Source organism: Eptatretus burgeri, chromosome 3 (genome assembly GCF_056783735.1).
Source record: "Eptatretus burgeri isolate ZD-2024b chromosome 3, Ebu_testis_v1, whole genome shotgun sequence".
NCBI lineage: Eukaryota > Metazoa > Chordata > Myxini > Myxiniformes > Myxinidae > Eptatretus > Eptatretus burgeri.
The window spans coordinates 37,188,065-37,210,011 of NC_140963.1; the positions used below are offsets into that span (position 1 = coordinate 37,188,065).

General features: G+C 44.5%; 1 protein-coding gene and 1 long non-coding RNA gene across 8 annotated transcripts in view; one reads left to right on the plus strand and one right to left on the minus strand.

The window, feature by feature from the left end:
* Nucleotides 1-21,947, plus strand: part of LOC147029698 (tomoregulin-1-like) — a 199,346-nt gene that overhangs the window by 42,085 nt on the left and 135,314 nt on the right. For all 6 annotated transcript variants that reach the window (XM_085872946.1, XM_085872942.1, XM_085872943.1 and 3 more), the window contains exon 3: nucleotides 4,674-4,803. In XM_085872946.1, coding sequence (XP_085729072.1) covers nucleotides 4,674-4,803 — 130 coding nt within the window. The remainder of the gene's footprint in view (nucleotides 1-4,673; nucleotides 4,804-21,947) is intronic.
* LOC147029699 (uncharacterized) overlaps nucleotides 5,953-21,947 on the minus strand; it is a 32,814-nt gene continuing 16,819 nt past the window's right edge. The window contains exon 3 of one of the 2 annotated variants that reach the window (XR_015056043.1): nucleotides 5,953-6,376. This is a non-coding gene — a long non-coding RNA (uncharacterized LOC147029699). Of the gene's footprint in view, nucleotides 6,377-16,640; nucleotides 18,000-21,947 lie in introns of those variants that run through there. The other variant, XR_015056041.1, reaches the window with a different exon arrangement.

Genomic DNA, 21,947 nt, shown 5'->3' on the forward strand with positions numbered 1-21,947 from the left:
ACCAGGAGGCTGGAGTCGAGACCCGCTCACTCCTCCAGTGCGTCGTCAGCTAAGCCAGGCCGCAGTGGAGGCCGGATGAGCAAGGGAGCAAGTCGGAGCTCGGGGGTCCGAGCAAAGACACCGAGGGTCGCCGAACAAGGACCCATCGAGTCACCACGAGGGTGGCCAGGTAGCCCGCCCAGTCTCTCGGAGCCCCTTCGGTCATCCCGGCTCTGAGAAATTATAAGGGCTCACGAGCCCGGTTCTTTCTTTCTTGGGTTTTGCATGAAAGTCTGTGGCGCCTTGTCCGTAAGTCACAAACTGTTAAGTGCCTGTACATTACATGATAGAACTCGGCTGTAGGCTTTTTGCTCGTGTCTTTTTCCCCATCCCCCCATTCATTGTATTGCCTGTATGGAAATAAATGTCCCCATTGTTGAATGTCACCTGCTCGTTGCATCCCTTCCTCACATTGACTGCCATGGAATGTTCGGGATATTAGCTGGCTGATAATTATCAAGCCGATAAAACGTACATTTGGTCCGACGGGACTTAGCGATATAAAACCGCTCGGCAATAGCATACGGAACGAGCTGCTTAAGCGGCTCGTTTTCGTGCAGGCCCCGTCGAGGTATAAACTCCCGGTATCACTGTTTGCGCGAATAATTAGGTACATCGACAATTCGGCGATTGACCCTGTAGCACTTGGACAGAGGAATTGGCTGGTTTATGGTGTGTTAAAAACACCCATAGCTGGGTTTCGGCGTTGATCCAGAAGCTGCGACTCGATTGCGCGTTCGGTGGGCGCACGCGGCAACAATTGGGTTAAGGCGGTCGTCTGCATGCCAAACGGGCGGAAATCTACAACACTGTTGTCAGGACATGGGATTCCAATTCACCCTCCTCCAAGCGAAATTAACGGAACCGGATCAAGGGTGTGCGAAGCGACCCTCCAGTTCCATTAAATTCTGAGCACTCAAATTTATACCCGATACGCAAAATAGCAGCTCAAGGCGAGCGAGGGCAGGAGGGATTACATATAGTGTTGATAGAATCTATGGCCCAGGACGGAACCATTATGCCAGATGAACTTTCCCCGCAACCGAACTCGGAGCCCGAAGGGGGCGCGAGGGTGGCGGCCTTTGACACCCCCCCCCCCCACTCCGTCAAATTCCATCCCTGGTCCCCAGTGAAACCGTGACCGATCGCGGCAGATCAGTCCTGCTTGAGCCATCGGGCATCGAAATGTTGATGAAAATGATGCAAGCAATGGAAAATAAAATGGACGCAAACACGAAAGAAATGAAGGAAAATGCGTGCGAGTCGAGCATCAAAATGGATGGCATTCAAGACAAAACGAATACAAACGCGTGCGAAATGAAAGATAACATGGATGCAAATGCGCAACGAATGAAATAGATGAAGGGTGAGATGCAGTGCATGGGGCGAAGCCTGAATGCGGACATACAGGCATGGGGAGAGGAAATGAGGACCGCGGGCGAGAAAATGGTGACACCACTTGGCAGTACAATTGAACCAACGAGAGGGAGTGAAATGGCTGTCCGGCCCACGATAAAGACGGACGAGGTCATGAGGAGCGACGTCGTAATTAATGGGAAGACCAAAACATGTAAGACGAGACACGAGATGACGACGTCCGAAAAATTAAGAGACGAAAAGCCAGGAAGAAACAGAGGTAATGAACGAGGTGACGGAATTAACAGAGACACAAATGGAGACGCAGGAATTAAAAGAAATAACAGAGACATGGGAGATAGAGGAGACAGGGGGTGAAGTGGATGAAACTATTGACGAACACACACAGGTGGAGTTAGCGAGGGACAATGAGGGGGAGCTTGGGGAATGTGTCGTGACCCGGTGTGAGCAGCAGGATAGCCTCCTCCAGGAACGAGGGGAGGGAATATTCCCCCTTGAAGCGGATTGCGACCAGGTGGGTTCGGCCGCGCCGTGCGAGTTAGGGGGGGGTGAGTGCTGTGAACGGGTACATGTGGAGCTTGGGGGGTATGGAGACCCCAGGAGATCTGACTGCATGAAGACGAACAAAATAACTGCCTGGGGATCACTGCATATTGAGTGCCATTGCCTTAGGGCTGAGAGGCATGCGGTTTTGCAGAATCGCAACTACATATACATATGTGTGTATGTATATATATATATATATATATATATATATATATATATATATATATATATATACAGTGTATATAAATATACACATATATACAGTGTATATAAATATACACATATCTGTCAGAAAGCGGAATAAATTCCTGAATGTAGCTGTTGTGAAAAATATTCTGACTCAACCCGAAGAACCTCATCACTTACGCAGCGACAGCTCACTGAGCTATTGAGTCTTCAGGATATCCTCAGAAATTTCTCACACTTAAGCCGCAAGCTTTCTAATGGCCGAAGTCTTAAGTGCCTGCGCGCGCGTGTGTGTGTGTGTGTGTGTGTGTGTGTGTGTGTGTGTGTGTGTGTGTGTGTGTGTGTGTGTGTGTGTGTGTGTGTGTGTGTGTGTGTGTGTGTGTGTGTGTGTGTGTGTGTGTGTGTGTGTGTGTGTGTGTGTACGTACGTGTTGGGGGGGGGAAGGGTTCGAAGCTTGCTCAAATTCTGAAGTACCTATATGCAAAATTTGGGGCCTCGAGCTGCTATGATTCGGCCATGAAAGAATAACGTACAAATGCACAAACACTTTAAAATATATTACATTGTACAGAGAAAAAAAGATTGCATCCCCATTGGAAGGATGACAGGGTATATATACAGTGCCTTCAGAAAGTATTCACGCCCCTTGACTTTTGTCACAGTTTGTTGATTTACAGCCTGAATTTAAAATGGATTAAATTTAAATTTTTTGTCACCGATCTGCACAAAATACCCCAAAATGACAAAGTAAAAACGTGTTTTTCGAAACTTTTACAAATTAATTGAAAATAAAAAGCTGAAATATCTTGCGTCAATATGTATTGAACCGTTTGAGTCAATACTTTGTCGAAGTACCTTTGGCAGTGATTACAGCTTTGAGACTTCATGTCTGTGTCAGCTTTGCACATCTGGATTTGGGGATTTTCTCCCATTCTTCCTTGCAGATTTGCTCAAGCTCTGTCAAGTTGTATGAACTTGTCGGTGAACAGCAATCTTTAAGTCTTTCCACAGATTCTCAATGGGATTCAAGTCTGGGCTTTGGTTGGGCCATTCAAGGACTCTCACGTTCTTGTTCTGAAGCCATTCCAGTCTTGTTCTCAGGAATGTCTTCTGTCTGACCACTATCCCATAAAGCCTTGATTTGTGAAGTGCTGCAGAGACTGTTGTCCTTCCACCAGGTTCTCCCATCTCAGCCAAGGAACTGTAATTCTGTCAGAGTGGTCATTGTGTTCTTCGTCACCTCCCTGACCACGGTCCTTCTTGCACGGTTGCTCAGTTTGGTTGGATGGCCAGCTCTGGGAAGAGTGTGAGTAATTCCATATTCTTTGCATTTCTTAATGATGGTGCTCACTGTGCTCTTGGGAACTTTCAACATTCTCGAAATTGGTTAACTCCCTTCCCCAGATACATGCCTCCTCACAATTTTATCTTGGAGTTCTACGGACAGTTCCTTTGACTTCATGGTGGAGTTTCTGCTCTGACATGCACTGTCAAATGAGGGACGTTATATAGAAAAGTGTGTTTCTTTCTATATTATGTCATCAATTAAATTGGCCACAGGTTGACTCCAATCATGTTGTTGAGACATCTCAAGGATGATCAAAGAAAATTGGATGCACCTGAGCTCAAGGTGGAGTGTCACAGCAAAAGGTTTGAATACTTATTGATGGAAGACATTTCAGCTTCTCATATTTAATTAAATTGTTAAAATTTCAAACAACATGTTTTCACTTTGTCATTAATGGGGTATTTTGTGTAGATCGATGACAAAAAATTTAAATTTAATCAATTTTAAATTCAGGGTGTAACACAACAAAATGTGAAAAAGTCAAGGGGTGTAATTACTTTCTGAAGTGTGTGTGTGTGTGTGTGTGTGTGTGTGTGTGTGTGTGTGTGTGTGTGTGTGTGTGTGTGTGTGTGTGTGTGTGTGCGTGTGTGTGTGTGTGTGTGTGCGTGTGTGCGTGTGTGTGTGTGTGTGTGTGTCTGTGTGTGTGTGTGTGTGTGTGTGTGTGTGTGTGTGTGTGTGTGTGTGCGTGTGCGCGCGCGCGCGCGCTATAATACTGGCTGCAATTCCCATGCTATCTTCCACCTTACTTCCATGATTTTAACAACCTTGTAAATACCAGGTTTCAGTTGTATTTGATTTCTTCCCAACAGAATGACAAAACCTGCTGTGAATGTAGTGTTGAACAAAATGTGCTGTGAACCAAGTAGTAATACCAACTCCAGTGGGGTGTCCACATGCATATTTGAGCACATGTCACATAGTACTACATTGAGATTTATAAAAACTGAACGTTAACTCACGAGGAACAAAATTTTCACTAACTTAGACGCAGTGTGGTTATTAGTTTCTGTACCAGCATTATAATCCATGTAAGAGACATGACAGTGGGAAGCCAGTGAAGATGAGTCCATGCTTTTAACGTACTTTGTTACACTTGATATGTGTCAGAATGTCACAGGATGAGTATGACACATGCGAGAAAAAGCCTTGCCTGAAAGTAATGTGGCATGCATGACAGTGTTTCCCAGACAGGGTGCCCGTGTGTGGTTCTGATGGACTCACGTACGACACCGCATGCCACATGCGCCAAGCCTCATGCCGCTTGCAGCGCAACATCACTGTTGTGTCATATGGGCCATGCTACAATGGTGAGTGTGGATCGTTGCTTGTACAGGAAGACAAAGTGTGTACTTGTGTTTGAAATCAAAAAGGCCTCAGGGATATTCATTGGCATACACACCAATGTTTTCTTGTTTTTTTATTTTTTATTTACACCACAGGGTCCACAGTTATTTTTATTTACACTATAGGATCAAGCTCAAAAACCAAGAGTGGCCCCATAGGTGGAAAAGCAAATAAAAATGGAAATGTATTTGTGGGATGGGGGTGCCACAGATGATTGTCCCACAGGAGAGTAAAGAGAGGTGAGGGGCTTCAGGGAATTGTACAGACGAGCAAGGAGAGTTCCAAATGGCATCAACTAGACAATCTATTGGGCTTGTGAGGGTCTCCTGGAATCTCGTGCTCGGTGCGGCTCCAGCCGCGAACTGGCAGAAAAAGGGACCCGAGATTATGTGCCAAATGATGAGACAGTCTCCCAGGGTTCCACACCCGGGTCCGAGCCAATAGCTTTCTGGCACTAAGCCTGTGATAACATAGACTCCAATGGTACCTTCTAGTAGGCATTATAGAACCAGGAATGCAACTCACCCGTAAGGCAGAAAGAACCGGCAACCCCCACCCCCCCCCCCCCACTCCCCACCACCCAGGGTGGCTGCGGACAGCCTCTCACCTATAAAACCTGTGATACCACAATGCAGGTTTGCTCAGTTTGTGAAATTATTGTCATAAAATAATATGTGCTCTCGACCTGGGGATTTCCAAGTATGCGAGCTTTGTATCACTTTTTAAAACATAAAAACATGGAATAAAACCTTCCTTCTCAAAATCTAAATGGCACATTGAAAAATGATTACTCAGCATCAACATATCTGGTACAAAGGAAACGTTTTTCTTCCCAGCATGTATCCCATCAGGCTATTGTAACTGCCAGCTTGTTGATTTATTTTCTTATTCATTTTTATATAGAATTGTAAATCATCGTGCTGCTTGTTTTAGTTTTATTCACTGTCTCCTCTCCGGAACTATAATGCGAGTTCTAAAGGGTGTTGCTGTTTTGCAACATCGGTGTGGTTAATAAAGGAACAACTGATAAGATAAGAAATGAACAAAGTTCCACATTTTCTTTTTCACATTTCATCATACACTAATCCACATGAGGATCAAATGTATGGGATTGAGAAAAGGACAAAGGAAATCCAAAGAAAGTTGCACAGGGGAATACATCATTCCTGTGTCGCATTGACACCCCATGAAGCAATCCCTAGTTTCAAAGTAGCAGATTTGGCAAAGGTAATGGTTGCCCGTTTCAAAGAGGTACAAAGGGATCTTTCACACAAACAACATAAATGCACACAGCTTTATATCCCTATTTGAAGGATGACTTCTTTGGTTTAGTCCCAGAGTACAACAGGTTGGTGTCAAGGTAAATGCACTGATCTTTGAACTATCTAGTCTGGGTTTCATTCTCGGCCCGATTATACATTGTCCTACCGATGCTTACATAGTGCGTATCCCTCGAATGGACAGGATCAGATGGCAGAAGTTAAAAGAGCCCACGGTGGATTTTGCAAAGAGGATAGGCGAGATGTCACAGGCAACCTGCAACAAATCACAAATTCATGTCACCTTCGGTCGAGCATTCGGCCTGAACAGCTGGATTGCAAATGACTTGGGCCAAAAAGTTTCCCTGACCAAACTCACAAAAAGGTAGGAATAAGAGGGGCTGTTAAATATGTAGTCGTAGTAGTAGCAGCAGCAGCAGCAGCAGTAGTAGTATATCAAAGAGCAACTTGCTCCAACATGCAGTTCCCCTTTTTGACGTGCATCAAAATGGCAATTTCTACTTTAATGAGCCCCTCATGGGGTCTCGTACAGCTCAATCGCCAACTTGTTACCAACTGAGCTATCCTACCATCTTATAACCCCCTAAGAGTTATGTTTGCATCCCTTGAGCACAGCTGTCACTGAGTGCAATCCCTAATAGCTTCATGCGGAAAACTGACAGCATCTTGATGTGAGATTGGCAAAATAAACTCATGCTTCCCTGAAAGTTTGCACAATTGCTTCAAGGATAAAGAGATCCCTGCAGGGCATCATCCAAGGCCACAACCCAAAATGAAGGGTGTGGAATGGTTACATGGATTTACGATAAGTTCATATGATCAACAGTCTTGAACAGCACTATTTCTGCCTCAAGACTTCATCAGGAAGACAAAAATTGTTTTCACAATGTCAATTGTAATGTTTGTGACGACGACATCACAAGCTCATTGGAAATACAAACAGATACAGAATAAGTGTTATTGGTGAAGCAAAGAATGAGAATATAAATAAAAAGCACTTGTATACAGTCTGTGGTTGCTCGTTGCGTCATTGCTGGGAGCAAGGCTGTGCCGCTGATGTAGTGCCCCCTTTTTCCAGTCAGATCGGAACCCATTTTGCCGACGTCAGAAGAATGACAGGCTGAATCAACATACGTGGATTTATTTATTGACATGACGGGCTCAAACTCAAGATGCTAAGATCCTTAGCCGGCCACTTTAATACGAAAGCGAACACCACGCTTAATGAGAATATAACAAGAAAGGAGTGAAAAATGTTGTTCCAAATTAACTCCATATATCGACACCATAAGAGAGAAACACCGAATTTTGTTCCCGTTTTGCGACGTCAAATCAAATGGTATTCTCCTGAAAATTGGCAGGTATTTAATTTACTATCGGGAAGGTGGCTCGACGTACTTTTCGTTATGAACCAACTATTATTATCTAAAAAATTATCTTTTAAGAAATTATGAATTAATTATTATCTGTTGTGAATATTGGGGGTGAAAATGGGCAGAACACACCAAATGCTCTTAAGAAGGAAGTAAAACCGTCACCACTTTCATTGAATAAGAAAGACATCGTTCGAAGATCTCAGGAGTCATGAAGGTGAAATCCTACCAACTTTTCGAGAGTCATGTCTGGCGAAGGGACTTGCAGAGGATGACAACCATCTACATAATTCCTTGCGAGAGGCAACTATTGGACAGAGCCTGCAAAGTCTTCGGAAATTATTCATTGTCCTGTTGATTTTTTTGTGAACCAAGTAACCCACTCGCACTCTGGAATGATCATAAAGCTGCGTGAGCAGAGGATTTTTTTTCCATCGCCACAATGTTCATGTTGACGACTACCACGCAGGGGAAATGTACAATCTTTGCTTGGTGAAAAGAGAGGACCACATCCTCGCACAAGGAGGTCAAACTCTAGTTAATTACAACCTTCCTGTCATTGATCGTACAACAGCCGCAAACCACGCACAGGAGTACGTTCGGTATGCGGATTTCGACGTATGTGAACAAAACCAGTACATCAACAACCACGAGCATCAGCTGACGGCAAATCAGAGAGAAATATATGCACTATTTCTCGACAAAGTAAACACACTTCGCTGCAGTATCACCTTTGTTGACGCTCCTGGAGGGACAGGTAAACCGTTCCTCTTGAATTTAATTCTGACAATGATCAGATCGAATGGCCATATCGCTATTGCTACAGCATCGAGTGGTGTAGCCTCAACGTTACGAACAGGGGGACGTACTCTACATTCCACCTTCAAAGTACCCCTGAATGCTCACAAACAAGATACACTAACCTGCTGTATGAAAAAAGGCACAGCAATCGCAAGAGTGATGAACAAAGCCAAAGCAATAATAGTGGACGAGGCTCCGATGACACAAAGGGCCGTGTGTGAAGCGATCGATAGGACCCTTCAGGATATTTGTGGAAATTCAAAACCATTTGGTGGCATCCCGGTAATGTTCTGTGGAGACTTCCACCAAATACTACCCGTTGTGAAGGAAGGAACACGTACAAACATAGTCGATGCGACGCTGAAGCGATCGCAGTTATGGCGCAACGTTAAAACGTACCGATTGCACGACAACATATGAGCACAGCTTACAAACGACCCCACCGCTGCTAATTATGCCGACCTCCTCATGAACATTGGAGACGGCAACTGCCCTGTTGAAAATAAACCAGACACCATCACTTTACCAGAATGGATCCACCACACGAAACTCCATCCAAATTAATCGAGGAAATCTATGTCGGATTAACAGGACGTGCTCCAAACGACAACAACTGGTTGTTAGAACGAGCGATACATGCATCTCTAAGGCCGGTCACATTTGCCACGGCGGCCATGGGGTCTCCAAAATCTACGGCCACTAGCAATTATACGGCGGCCGCAGTATTTCCACGGTCACACAATGTAGCAGTCACATATGTTTTTATTTTTCGGGGAGCCGCACAGTGTATTTAGAAATTGTGGAAACCGAAAACGTGGGGGTGCCGTACGGTATTTGATGTGATGTCGCACGGTGACCTTAAGGCGTTCCTGCGGTGGCCATAGAATTTCAAGGCAGACGCAAGGTGCCCGCAAGGCGACTGCAAAGCGACCGCAGGGGGGCCCTAAGGCGAACGGTAACGAGTAGGTTCTTTTTTTTTAACCAGTTCTTTTGTTTCGGCTTGTCGAATTGCTTTGGTGAACGTAGAAACGAAAAAAGTTATAACTCCACGCTATAATTCCACGGCGACCCCTACAGCCTGTAAAAATATAGCCAAACGGCGTAGGGCCACCCTGAGGCCACCGCAAAAACTCTGCGGCCGCCGCACGTTTCTGTCAATTCAGAGGGCGTACGGCCGCCGTATCCTCGCCGTAGAGCAAATGTGACTTCGGCCTAAATGAAACAGTGGATGCTGTCAACTCTACCTCATTGACCACTTCCCAGGAGAAGTCAAGATATATTATGCAATCAACACTACACTCACTCCGCGGTGCACTTTCCCATTGAATATCTGAATTCCATTTAAATATCAGAGATACCACCACACAAACTTAAGCCGATAGTGGGCATCCCATTGTTCTACGTTCATTGGATCTACCAAATGTCATGAATGGCACCTGCTGTACAGTCTACTGAATGAGCCCAAATGTGATTGAAGTAATCCTGATTAATGGACCGGCAGCAGGAAAACATGCATTAATTCCAAGGATACCACTTATACCATCCGACAGTGGCCTGCCATTCCAGTTCCGTAGATTACAATTTCCCTTACGACCTTGCTTTGCCATGACAATAAACAAAGCACAGGGACAGACGTTCAGCATAATCGGACTAGATCTGCGTTTGCCTGTTTTCTCACACAGAATGTTGTATGTTGCGGCATCAAGAGTTGGATCAAGATCAAAGCTGCACGTCCATGCCCCAGACAATAAAACGAGGAATGTTGTTTTTAAAAATGTGCTGCAGTGGACGAACGAAGAGACCCGTTCGTAACAAAATTGACTCCACAGAAACTGTGTGTAAGGCCTAAGTCACATTTGCTCTACGGTGAGGATACGGCAGCCGTACGCCCTCTGAATTGACAGAAACGTGCGGCGGCCGCAGAGTTTTTGCGGTGGCCTCAGGGTGGCCCTACGCAGTTTGGCTATATTTTACAGGCCGTCGGGGTCGCCGTGGAATTATAGCGCGGAGTTATAACTTTTTTCATTTCTACGTTCGCCGTAGCAATTCGACAAGCCGAAAAAAAAAAAAATTAACCCACTCGTTACTGTCCATCTGGCCGTAGGTTCGTCTTAGGGCCCCCCTGCGGTCGCCTTGCGGGCACCTTGAGGCTACCTTGCGTCTGCCTTGAAAATTATATGGCCTCTGCAGGGCCCCCTTAAGGTCACCGTGCGACATCAAATCAAAGACCGTACGGCAACCCTAAGTTTTCGGTCTCCACAATTTCTAAATACGCCGTGCGGCTCCCGGAAAAATAAAAACATGTGACTGCTACATTGTGTGACAGTGGAAATACTGCGGCCGCCGTATAATTGCTAGTGGCCGTAGATTTTGGAACCTCCACGGCTGCCGTGGCAAATGTGACTTAGGCCGAACCGACATATGCTTTCATTCATGAATTACCTGTCGAAGACGGGTACTTTGCTGGTATGTATATCTTCTTCTTCCTCTTTCGGCTTGCTCCCGTTAGGGGTCGCCACAGCGGACCAACTGTCTCCATTTCGCTCTATCCTCCACATCTTCCATTGACACTCCAACCACCCGCATGTCCGCCCTCACCGCATCCATGAACCTCTTCTTTGGCCTTCCTCTTCTCCTCCTGCCTGGCGGCTCCATCTTCAACATCCTTCTCCCGATATACTCCGTTTCCCTCCTGTGCACATGTCCAAACCATCTCAATCTCGCCTCTCTCACTTTGTCTCCAAACCGTCCGACCTGCGCTGTCCCTCTAATACACTCATTTCTTATCCTATCCATCCTCGTCACTCCCAACGAGAATCGCAGCATCTTTAACTCTGCCACCTCCAGCTCTGCTTCCTGTCTTTTTGTTAGCGCCACCGCCTCCAAACCATACAACATAGCTGGTCTCACTACCGTCTTGTATACTTTCCCCTTCACTCTTGCAGCTACCCTTCTGTCACAAATCACTCCTGCAACTCTTCTCCACCCACTCCATCCTGCCTGCACTCTCTTTTTCACTTCTCTCCCAAACTCTCCGTTACTTTGGACAGTTGATCCCAAGTATTTAAACCAATCCACCTTCCCCACCTCAACTCCTTGCAACTGCACCATACCACCACCCTCCCTCTCATTTACGCACATGTACTCCGTCTTACTCCTACTGACTAACATTCCCCTTCTCTCCAGTGCGTACCTCCACCTCTCAAGGCTCGATTCAGCCTGCTCCCTACTCTCCCTACAGATCATGATGTCATCCGCGAACATCATGGTCCATGGAGACTCCAGTCTGATCTCGTCCGTCAACCTGTCCATCAGCATTGCAAACAGGAAAGGGCTCAGAGTCGATCCTTGGTGCAATCCCACTTTAACCTTAAACCGGTCCGTCATTCCTACCGCACACCTCACCGCTGTCACACTGTCCTCATACATATCCTGCACGATCCTCACATACTTCTCCAACACTCCCGACTTCCTCATACAATACCACAACTCCTCTCTTGGCACCCTATCATAAGCTTTCTCTAAATCCACAAACACACAATGTAACTCTTTCTGGCCTTCCCTATACTTCTCCATCAACATTCTCAAAGCAAACATCGCATCAGTGGTGCTCTTTCCTGGCATAAACCCATATTGCTGCTCACAGATCATCACCTCTCCTCTCAACCGAGCTTCCACTACTCTTTCCCACAACTTCATGGTGTGGCTTAACAACTTTATCCCTCTGTAATTTCCACAGCTCTGCACATCACCCTTATTCTTGAAAATCGGAACCAGTACACTTAATCTCCACTCCTCCGGCATCCTCTCACTTTCCAAGACTTTATTAAACAATCTGGTTAACAACCCCACTGCCATCTCTCCTAAGCACTTCCATGCCTCCACTGGTATACCATCTGGGCCAACCACCTTTCCACTTTTCATCTTCTTCATAGCAGTCCTCACTTCATCCTTACTGATCCACCCCACTTTCAGATTCACTATCTCCACCTCTTCCAACCTTCTCTCTCTCTCATTTTCTTCATTCATCAGCTCCTCAAAGTACTCCATCCACCTTCTCAACACACTCTCCTCGCTCGTCAGCACATTCCCATTTGCGTCCTTTATCACCCTAACCTGCAGCACATCCTTCCCAGCTCGGTCCCTCTGTCTTGCCAATCGGTATAAATCCTTTTCCCCTTCTTTTGTATCCAACTTCTCATACAACTCGTCATATGCCTTTTCCTTGGCCTTTGCCACCTCTCTTTTTGCTTTTCGACACCACTCCTTGTACTCCTGCCGACTTTCTTCATCTCTCTGACTATCCCACTTCTTTTTCGCCAACCCCTTCTTCCTTATACTTTCCTGTACTTCCTCATTCCACCACCAAGTCTCCTTATCTTCCTTCCTCTGTCCAGATGTCACACCAAGTACCTTCCTTGCTATCTCCCTCACAACTTCTGCTGTCGTTGCCCAATCATCCCACCCATCTTTACCACCATCCAATGCTTGTCTCACCTCCTCCCTAAATTTCACGCAACAGTCTTCCTCCTTCAGCTTCCACCATCTGGTCCTTGGTTCAGCCCTCACTCTCTTCCTCAACCTCACCTCTAAAGTCATCCTACAGACCACCAATCGATGCTGTCGAGCTACACTCTCCCCTGCCACAACCTTACAGTCACTAATCTCTTTCAGGTTGCATCTCCTACTTAAGATGTAATCCACCTGTGTGCACTTTCCTCCACTGTTGTATGTCACCCTGTGTTCCTCCTTCTTCTTGAAATACGTGTTTACCACTGCCATTTCCATTCTTTTTGCAAACTCTACCACCATTTGCCCATCCACATTTCTCTTGTTGAGACCGTACCTCCCCATCACCTCCTCATCCTCTTTATTCCCTTCCCCAACATGTCCATTGAAATCTGCTCCAATCACCACTCTTTCATCCTTGGATACACTCTCCACCACTTCATCTAACTCACTCCAGAAATCTTGTTTATATTCCATCTCACACCCCATATGTGGGGCATATGCACTGATGACATTCACCATCACCCCTTCAATTTCCAACTTCACACTCATCACTCGATCAGACACCCTCCTCACCTCCAATACCCTCTTGACATGATCTTCCTTCAGGATTATCCCGACACCATTTCTCCTCCCATCCACACCATGGTAGAACAGTTTGAAACCACCTCCAATGCTCCTCGCCTTATTCCCCATCCACTTGGTCTCTTGTACACACAGTATGTCCACCTTTCTTCTATCCATCATATCAGCCAACTCTCGCCCTTTGCCAGTCATCGTCCCAACATTCAGAGTTCCAACTCTCACCTCCACACTTCTACCCTTCCCCCTCTCCCACTGCCTCCGGACTCGCCTTCCCCGTCTCCTTCTCCTCCTTCGCCCAGCAGTAGCACAATTTCCACTGGTACCCTGCTGACCACCGGTACCGGTGGCGGTCGTTGGTAACCCGGGCCTCGACCGATCCGGTATGGAAATTCGTTTTGTTGTCCGCATAATGATTTGGCATAGGTTTTTACGCCGGATGCCCTTCCTGACGCAACCCTGGTCGCCTCTTACGACACACAGGGATATGGTACACCTATTCTAACCGGGGCATACACCGGGCCCAGTACAACTGGTGCTCATTTCGCCGACCTCGGAAGGATGGCAGGCTGAGTCAACCCCCTGGTGTTTTCGACTTGGTTTATATATATTTATATATATATATATATATATATATATATATATATATATTTATATATACACATTATATATATAGATATATATATATATATACATACATATATTAATTCAGTGTCCCAACGGGGCTTGAACTCAGGACCTCTTGGGTCCCAAGCCACTGCCCTTACCACTGCGCCAACACCAGGCTTTACTTTGCTGGTATGTATATAAGAGACGTAATTACTGTTTTATGAAAAATGTTTTTCGAGGTTTTTTTATCCTGAAAAATAGACCGTAGTGAAAATGCAGTCGTGTTAAAAGGTTGGCCTTTAAAACCTTACTCAAATCGGCCTTGTGAAGGGGGACAGACAAATACCTGACAGTTGCAGACCCCACGTATTCACGGTTAATAAAATGCGACCTGCTTCTCGTTTCGCTGCCCGTGCTTCAGCTAGGCACGGTTTTTGCGAGTGCAAAAACCATCTCCCACCAACAACTCACATGAAGCAGCTCTTAAACCATCTCCCACCAGCCACACATAAAGCAGCTTTACACACTCATGAGCCACCTCCAGCCATGCATAAACCATCTCCCACCAGTCGTGCACATAGAGTAGAAATGGGAGGGGAAGGCTTCAATGACATGGAGCCTGAGGAATTGGAGAGAGGATGGGGAGAAGCTGACTGAGGAGGAGTTGGAGGCCATCATCAAGATTTCCAAGGAGGAGGAGCGCAGTAAAGAGGAAGAAGCAGTGGTGAGGCCCAACCTGACCATCAAGTTCTTGGCTGAGATGCTACAGGATATGATGGCAGTTACTAACAGGTTGCAAGATGCCGACCCAGTGATGGAGCGGTACCTTTGGTTTAAGAGGGGGTTGGATAGTGTTTTGCTTCTGTACACGGAGCTACACAGAAACCTGCAGTACTCAAGAAAACAGCTGTCGATTACCCATTTTTTTTCCAATTTAGTGAGAGATAGTCCACGGATACCGTTCGCCGGGAAAGTCAAACAGATCTTTTCTTCAGTTTCTGACATACAGAAACTCCAACAAGATCTGTTACCTGCAAATGGTTCATCCATCAAAGGATGGGAGCCGAGAGATGGCCCAAAATTACTGCTGTGGTTTCAAAACCTCCTGACGATGGCTTGGTTATTATTTCCAATGGTTGTGAGTTTTGACTCACTTCATGGTTATAATTGTCCAAATTTATAATTCTTCAAAATGCTGGAGGTGGAAAACAGGTTTTGTTGTGATAAAAAGTGGTGGGAATCACAATGAAGCAAAGGCAATGATCAGTCATTCTTTCTCTACAGTAATTTCCCCTGTGCCCACTAGACTTTGACGGCTTAAAGCGAGACATAATCTCATCATACCACGAAGAGTAAGACAGAAAGATATCACAAGACTGAAATAACCTATTATCCACATGATTGTGTGGGGTGACGATGTTTGGCTCTGCTGGTCTCGTCAAGAGAGATCACAGATTCCGTGGTGTCTAGGCTTATGGCTATAGACCAACGCACATCCATACTGGCCAACGTACACCTTCAGACTAGTATCCTCAAAGTCTGTCCGTTCACCTCTCTCTCACTCACAGCTATCTCCGTCATCCAGCTCACTGCACGGGACTGGAGCTGTGCTCTTGACTGTCAAACAAATGAATTCCCAACTGTTTTGACAGAACTGACTGTTCCATCTGCCCCTTTTCCTTTTATTGCCCTGCAACCATATGTCACTGCACACCTATCCGCTCACCGCCCAACTTTTCGTCACTTCAAGTGGCTTCCAAGGATTTTTGTGGCTTTGAGTCCGAGACACCAGTCTTGGCATGGCTCTTACCTTACGGGGTCGTGCTTTCACCTTCCTCGAGGTGGGAGTGGGGGATTTGATGGCTTGAGGAGCTGATAAAACGATTTATTCAAAAGCAACACATAGACAAACATATTATGGAAAATGAAGCAGAAATTAGGAACATGAGGGTGGAAATGAACAAGACAATGAAATTTTGGGGGTACAGGTGTGGGCACAGATTTCAAAGTAGAATGTCAGTTTGGGATATGTTTGTTGGGATAAAGGAAAATGCAACAGAGTTGTATGATTTCCTGGACGGACTTCATGTCAGTGTGGATGTTACTCCACTCCAGGAAGTAGATACCATCCCTGAGACAAGTTAGGTGGAGAGAGGGAATAGTGGAGAGGGAGAAGCTAACAGACCCCACAGTTTGTGAAGCGACCTCTGTGGTGTGTAGGATGACACACACATGTGGAGCCAGGGCTGTCGAGGGCATGTGGCGAGACCCTGCATTGGTTCGTCTGATGCACCCGGGGACCATCAGAGTGTGACATGATACCAGCTGAGCCATGTATTTGAGATGACAACGTGTGGGACAGTGGGCGAGCTTGCTTAGTGTGATGGCAAGACCGGACTGACACCTGTGGGGTGAGGCCAGATCTCTACTGGTGAGGTGAGGCCAGACCTACGTTGGTAGAGTGAGGCCGAACCTACGCATAGATTGCAGATAGGCTCCACGCCTTGTTTTGGGTGGTGTTTGTGAAGAAAATATAACGTGTAATACTGGTAAGCACCAGGTGGTATTTATGGCCGATGTTAGCACATCATGTGCAGACAGATAGACAGACAGACTGTCCACAACTTTTGGAAATATCGTGCTCTATATCGCTTTTCGCCCTATCTGTCAATTGTGAAGAATCACTTTTAAAATATTTGTATCGGGATCCAGATCTTCACCACAATCCCATCAATTCGTCCTTGTCATACACCTAACCTGTCCACCAAAGTTTGTCCTTATCCATCCAAACGTTTTGAAATATCATGCAGTATATCGTTTTTGGCCAGATCTGTCAATGGTGAAGAATCTTTTCAAAAATCAAAAGACATTCTCGCTTCCGGATTCAGATCCGGATCTTCACAAAAATCGAATCAATTCGTCCTTGTCACACACCCAACACATCCACCAAGTTTTGGCCGAATCAGTCCATAACCTTTTGAGATAACCTGCTCACAAACACACAGACAAACGGGAGTGAACACATAAGCTCCATCTACCTTATGAGTAGCAAGGAATAACTCCAGTAAGTGAGCATGAATATTTGCAGGGTCGACCACATAAATGTGACAGCTTATGATCGACCACCAGTTGACTGGTGGCAAAAATAGGGGTCACTATTGCTGCGACAGGATGCCACACCACAGCATCATTTTTGGAGAGTGAAAACACAAATCGACAGAATCAACAGGTTTTCCCATTCCCCAAAAATGGCAAATTTGTTTGTTGACAATCCCGTGGAGGTACACATGCCATTTGCCACTGAAAATAATGTCATCGAGGTTTATCTCGTTGTGCACAGTCACACATTGATTCAAACACAAAATTGAATGTGACAGTGCTGGTCATCATCTCATCTGTCAAATGCTGCAGTAATTTGATCTTGTAAGGGAATGCCTTATTATTCCCTCAAAAACACACATTACTTTTCAAAAAAACCATAAATGTCACTGTACATTTTAATCATATATATTAAATATAGTACTGCACCATCAAGTTAGGGTTATTTTTAGCTTTAGTGTTGCTATTCTTCATTACACATTTGTGTGAAGTAAGAAGTGTACAACATAGGTAGATAATAATTTCAAATTTCTGTGAAAGTCAATTTAATATCAGTGTTTCACAGTTACCTTTGAGTACATAAAATAAATGAGGATATTTAAAAAGTTTTATTTTTGCTAACAGATTACTGTTTATCACGTGCTACTCATATCTGCTTCCCAAAAGAAAATACGCAGGAAACAGTTTGTGGATTTTTCTACAGGAAATAATGATAAATTAATGGAATAATCAACACTAGTTACATTGATGTGAATTACAAAAAAAAAACACCTTAAAAGTTGCAAATTAGTGAATATGTGAAATTCGTTTTCATAAGCTTGTTCCCTGGGTTGAAAATCTATGAGTGGGTTCAGAATGGTGTGAAGGAAGCAACTTTCAACAAAGTAGCGTGTAAAGATCCAAACACTGTGAAGAAAATAACAGAAAAGATGAAAATCTTGTACAATGTTGTGAGGAACACTTTGCAATGTCTGAAATAAACTGGCTCAAAACAAGACAAGAAAAGGTCATGAAGACCCAGAAGAACCTCCCCAAGGCAATACAAGCACTTGAAGTTGCTCATCTTATGCAGTACAACAAAGTCAAGTCAACACCTGACAAATTAAATGAGCACAAACTTGAACATTAACATCTCGTTCAGCACTGTGTACAGAATGCTGATTGCAGCAGGTCCCTATGACAGAGTTGCAGCAAAGACACCACTGCTGAGACCACAGAATAAGGTTAAAAAACTGAAATTTTCAAGGCAACACCAAGACTGAATGACTAAGGATTGGAATCGGATACTCTGGTCTGATGAGTTGAATTTTGAAATTTTGGATCGAAGATACGCCAGTTCATACACTGAAGACCCACAGAATGTTACGACACACAATATTTGCAGCCAACTGTTAAACACAGGGGAGGTTTTGTGACTGTCTGCGATTGTATCTCAGCTTTTGCTCTGGGAAAACTTGTTAAAATGAATGGGATGCTAAAAAAGAGAAGCACAAGCAGATACTGCAGGACCATGCAATGCAGTTAAATTGGAAGAGGATTCATTTTCCAACAAGATAATGATCCAAAACACACTTCCAAAAGAGTAAAACAGTACTGTATTTGGACAAAATTACAGTGTTTGCTCCAAGAGCTTGAATGGCCACCCCAGAGTCCAGACGTGGTCCCATCGAGGCCATGTAGGATTGCCTGAAAACGGTGAAAAACAAGAGGAACCCAACTAACCTTACATAACTGTGGAATGTACAACAGGATATTTGGCACAATATTGCTGTAAGAGTGCTTCAGTTGAATATGGGAAGCATGGTCAAATAGTTATGGCACCCAAGAAGGCAAAGGGTTTTCACACAAAGTGTTGACTGATACGATAAAATGGCACTGTTCTTGTTATTTACTAAAGCAGTTTGTCCGCATATGCACCATTATCACTGATAATTTGATATAGATATATATATATATATATATATACATATATACATATATACACACACACACACACACACGACATGGCCAAAAGTATGTGGACACCCCTTATAATTAGCGGATTCGGCTATTTCAGCCACACTCATTGCTGACAGGTGTATAAAATCAAGCACACAGCCATGCAATCTCCATGGACAAACATTGGCAGTAGAATGCGCCATACTGAAGAGCTCAGTGACTTTCAACGTGTCACCGCAATTGGATGCCACCTTTCCAACAAGTTAGTTCGTCAAATTTCTGTCCTGCTACAGCTGCCCCGGTCAACTGTAAGTGCTGTTATTGTGAAGCGGAAACGTCTAGGAGCAATAACCGCTCAGACACAAAGTGGTAGGCCACACAAGCTCACAGAATGGGACCACCGAGTGCTGAAGCGTGTCGCACGGAAAAATCATCTGTCGCTTGCAACACTCACTACCGAGTTCCAAACTGATGCTAGAAGCAACGTCAGCACAAACACTGTTCATCGAGAGCTTCATGAAATGGTATTTCCATGGCCGAGCAGCTGCACACAAGCTTAAGATCACCATGTGCAATGCCAAGCGTCGGCTGGCGTGGTGGAAAGCTCACCGCCATTGGACTATGGAGCAGTCAAAATGTGTTCTCTGGAGTGATGAATCATGCTTCACCATGTGGTAGTCCGACAGACTAATCTGGATTTGGGGGATGACAGGAGAAAACCTGCTCGAATGTATAGTGCCAACTGTAAAGTTTGGTGGAGGAGGAATAATGATCTGGGGTTGTTTTTCATGGTTTGGGCTAGGCCCCTTCGTTCCAGTGAAGGGAAATCTTAACACCACAGCATATAATGACATTCCAGACAATACTGTGCTTCCAACTTTGTGGCAAAAGTTTGGGGAAGGCCCTTTCCTGTTTCAGCATGACAATGCCCCTGTGCATAGAGTGAGGTCCATGCAGAAATATTTTGTGAAGATACATGTGGAAGAACTTGACTGGCCTGCACAGAGCCCTGACCTTAACCCAATCGAACACCTTTGGGATAAATTGGAACGCCAACTGCGAGCCAGACCTAATCATCGAACATCAGTGTCTGACCTCACGAATGCTCTTGTGGCTGAATGGAAGCAAATCCTCACAGCAATGAACATCTCGTGGAAAGCCTTCTCAGAAGAGAGGAGACTGTTACAGCAGCAAAGGGAGCACAAACTCCATATTAATGCCCATGAGTTTGGAATGAGATGTTGGACGAGCAGGTGTCCATATTCTTTGGCCATATAGTGCATATATACAGTATATATACATTTCCTTCAGAAAAGTATTCACACCCCTTGACTTTTTCACATTTTGTAGTGTTTCAGCCTGAATTTAAAATTGATGGTAAATTAAAAATCATTTTGTCACATCTCCACAAAATACCCCAAATGACAAAGTGAAAACGTATTTTTAGAAATGTTTACAAATTAATAAAAAGATGAAAATCTGAAATGTCTTGTGTCAATAAGTATTTAACCCCTTTGCGAAAACACTCCAAATTGAGCTCAGCTGCATCCAATTTCCTTTGACCATCCTTGAGATGTCTCAACAACTTGATTGGAGTCCACCTGTGGCCAATTCAATTGATTTGACATGATTTCGAAAGAAACACACATATATATATATATATATATATATATATATATATATATATATATATATATATATATATATATATATATATATATATATATATATATATATATATATATATATATATATATATATATATATATATATATATATATATATATGGTCCCACAGTTGACAGTGCATGTCAGAGTTGAAACCCTACCATGAAGTCCAAGGAACTGAGAGTAAACAATGAATGGAACTCCGAGATAGAATTGTGAGGAGGAAGGGTATAAAACAATTTCCAGAGTGTTGAAAGTTCCCAAGAGCTCAGTGAGCTCTCTCATGAGGAAATGGAAAGAATATGTAACTTCTCAGACTCTTCCTGGAGCTCACCATCTGACCAAACTGTGCAACTGGGCAAGAATGACCTTAGTCAGGGAGGTGACCACAAACCAAATAACCACTCTGACAGAACTACAGACTTCCTTGGCTGAGATGGGAGACACTGCCGAAAAGACAATAATCTCTGCAGCACTTCACAAATCTACACTTTATGGGAGAGTGGCAAGACAGAAGCCACTCCTGAGAAAAAGGCAAATGACAGTACACCTGGAGTTTGCAAAAAAGGTACGTGAAAGATTCTGAGCACGAGGCAAAAGATTCTGTCGTCCAACGAGATGAAAATTGAATTCTTTGGACTGAATGCAAAGTGCTACATCTGGCAGAAACCGAACACAGCTCAGCACCCATCCAACACCATTCCTACCGTGAAGCATGGTGGTGGCAGCATCATGCAATGGGGATGCTTTTCAGCAGCAGGGACTGGGAGACTTGTAAGGATAGAAGGAACAATAGAGCCAAATACAGGGAAATCCTTGAGGGGAACCTGCTTCAGATTATGAAAGACCAAAGACTGTGGTGAAAAGGACAATGACCTCAAGCATACATCCAAAGCAACACTGGAATGGCTTCAGAACAAGAATGTCAAAGTCCTTAAGTGGCCCAGCCAAAGCCCAGACTTGAATCCCATTGAGAATCTGTGGAAACACTTGAAGATTGCCGTTCACCAACACTCCCCATCCAACTCGACAGAGCTTGAGCAAATCTGCAAGGAAGAATTGGAGAAAATCCCCAAATCCAGATGTACAAAGCTGATATAGACATACCCAAGAAGACTCAAAGCTGTAATCACTGCCAAAGGCACTTCTACAAAGTATTGACTTGGGGGTTGGGGGGGGGGGAGGGGGTTGAATACTTGATGCAAGACATTTTAGCTTTTCATTTTGAATTAATTTATTAAAAATTCTG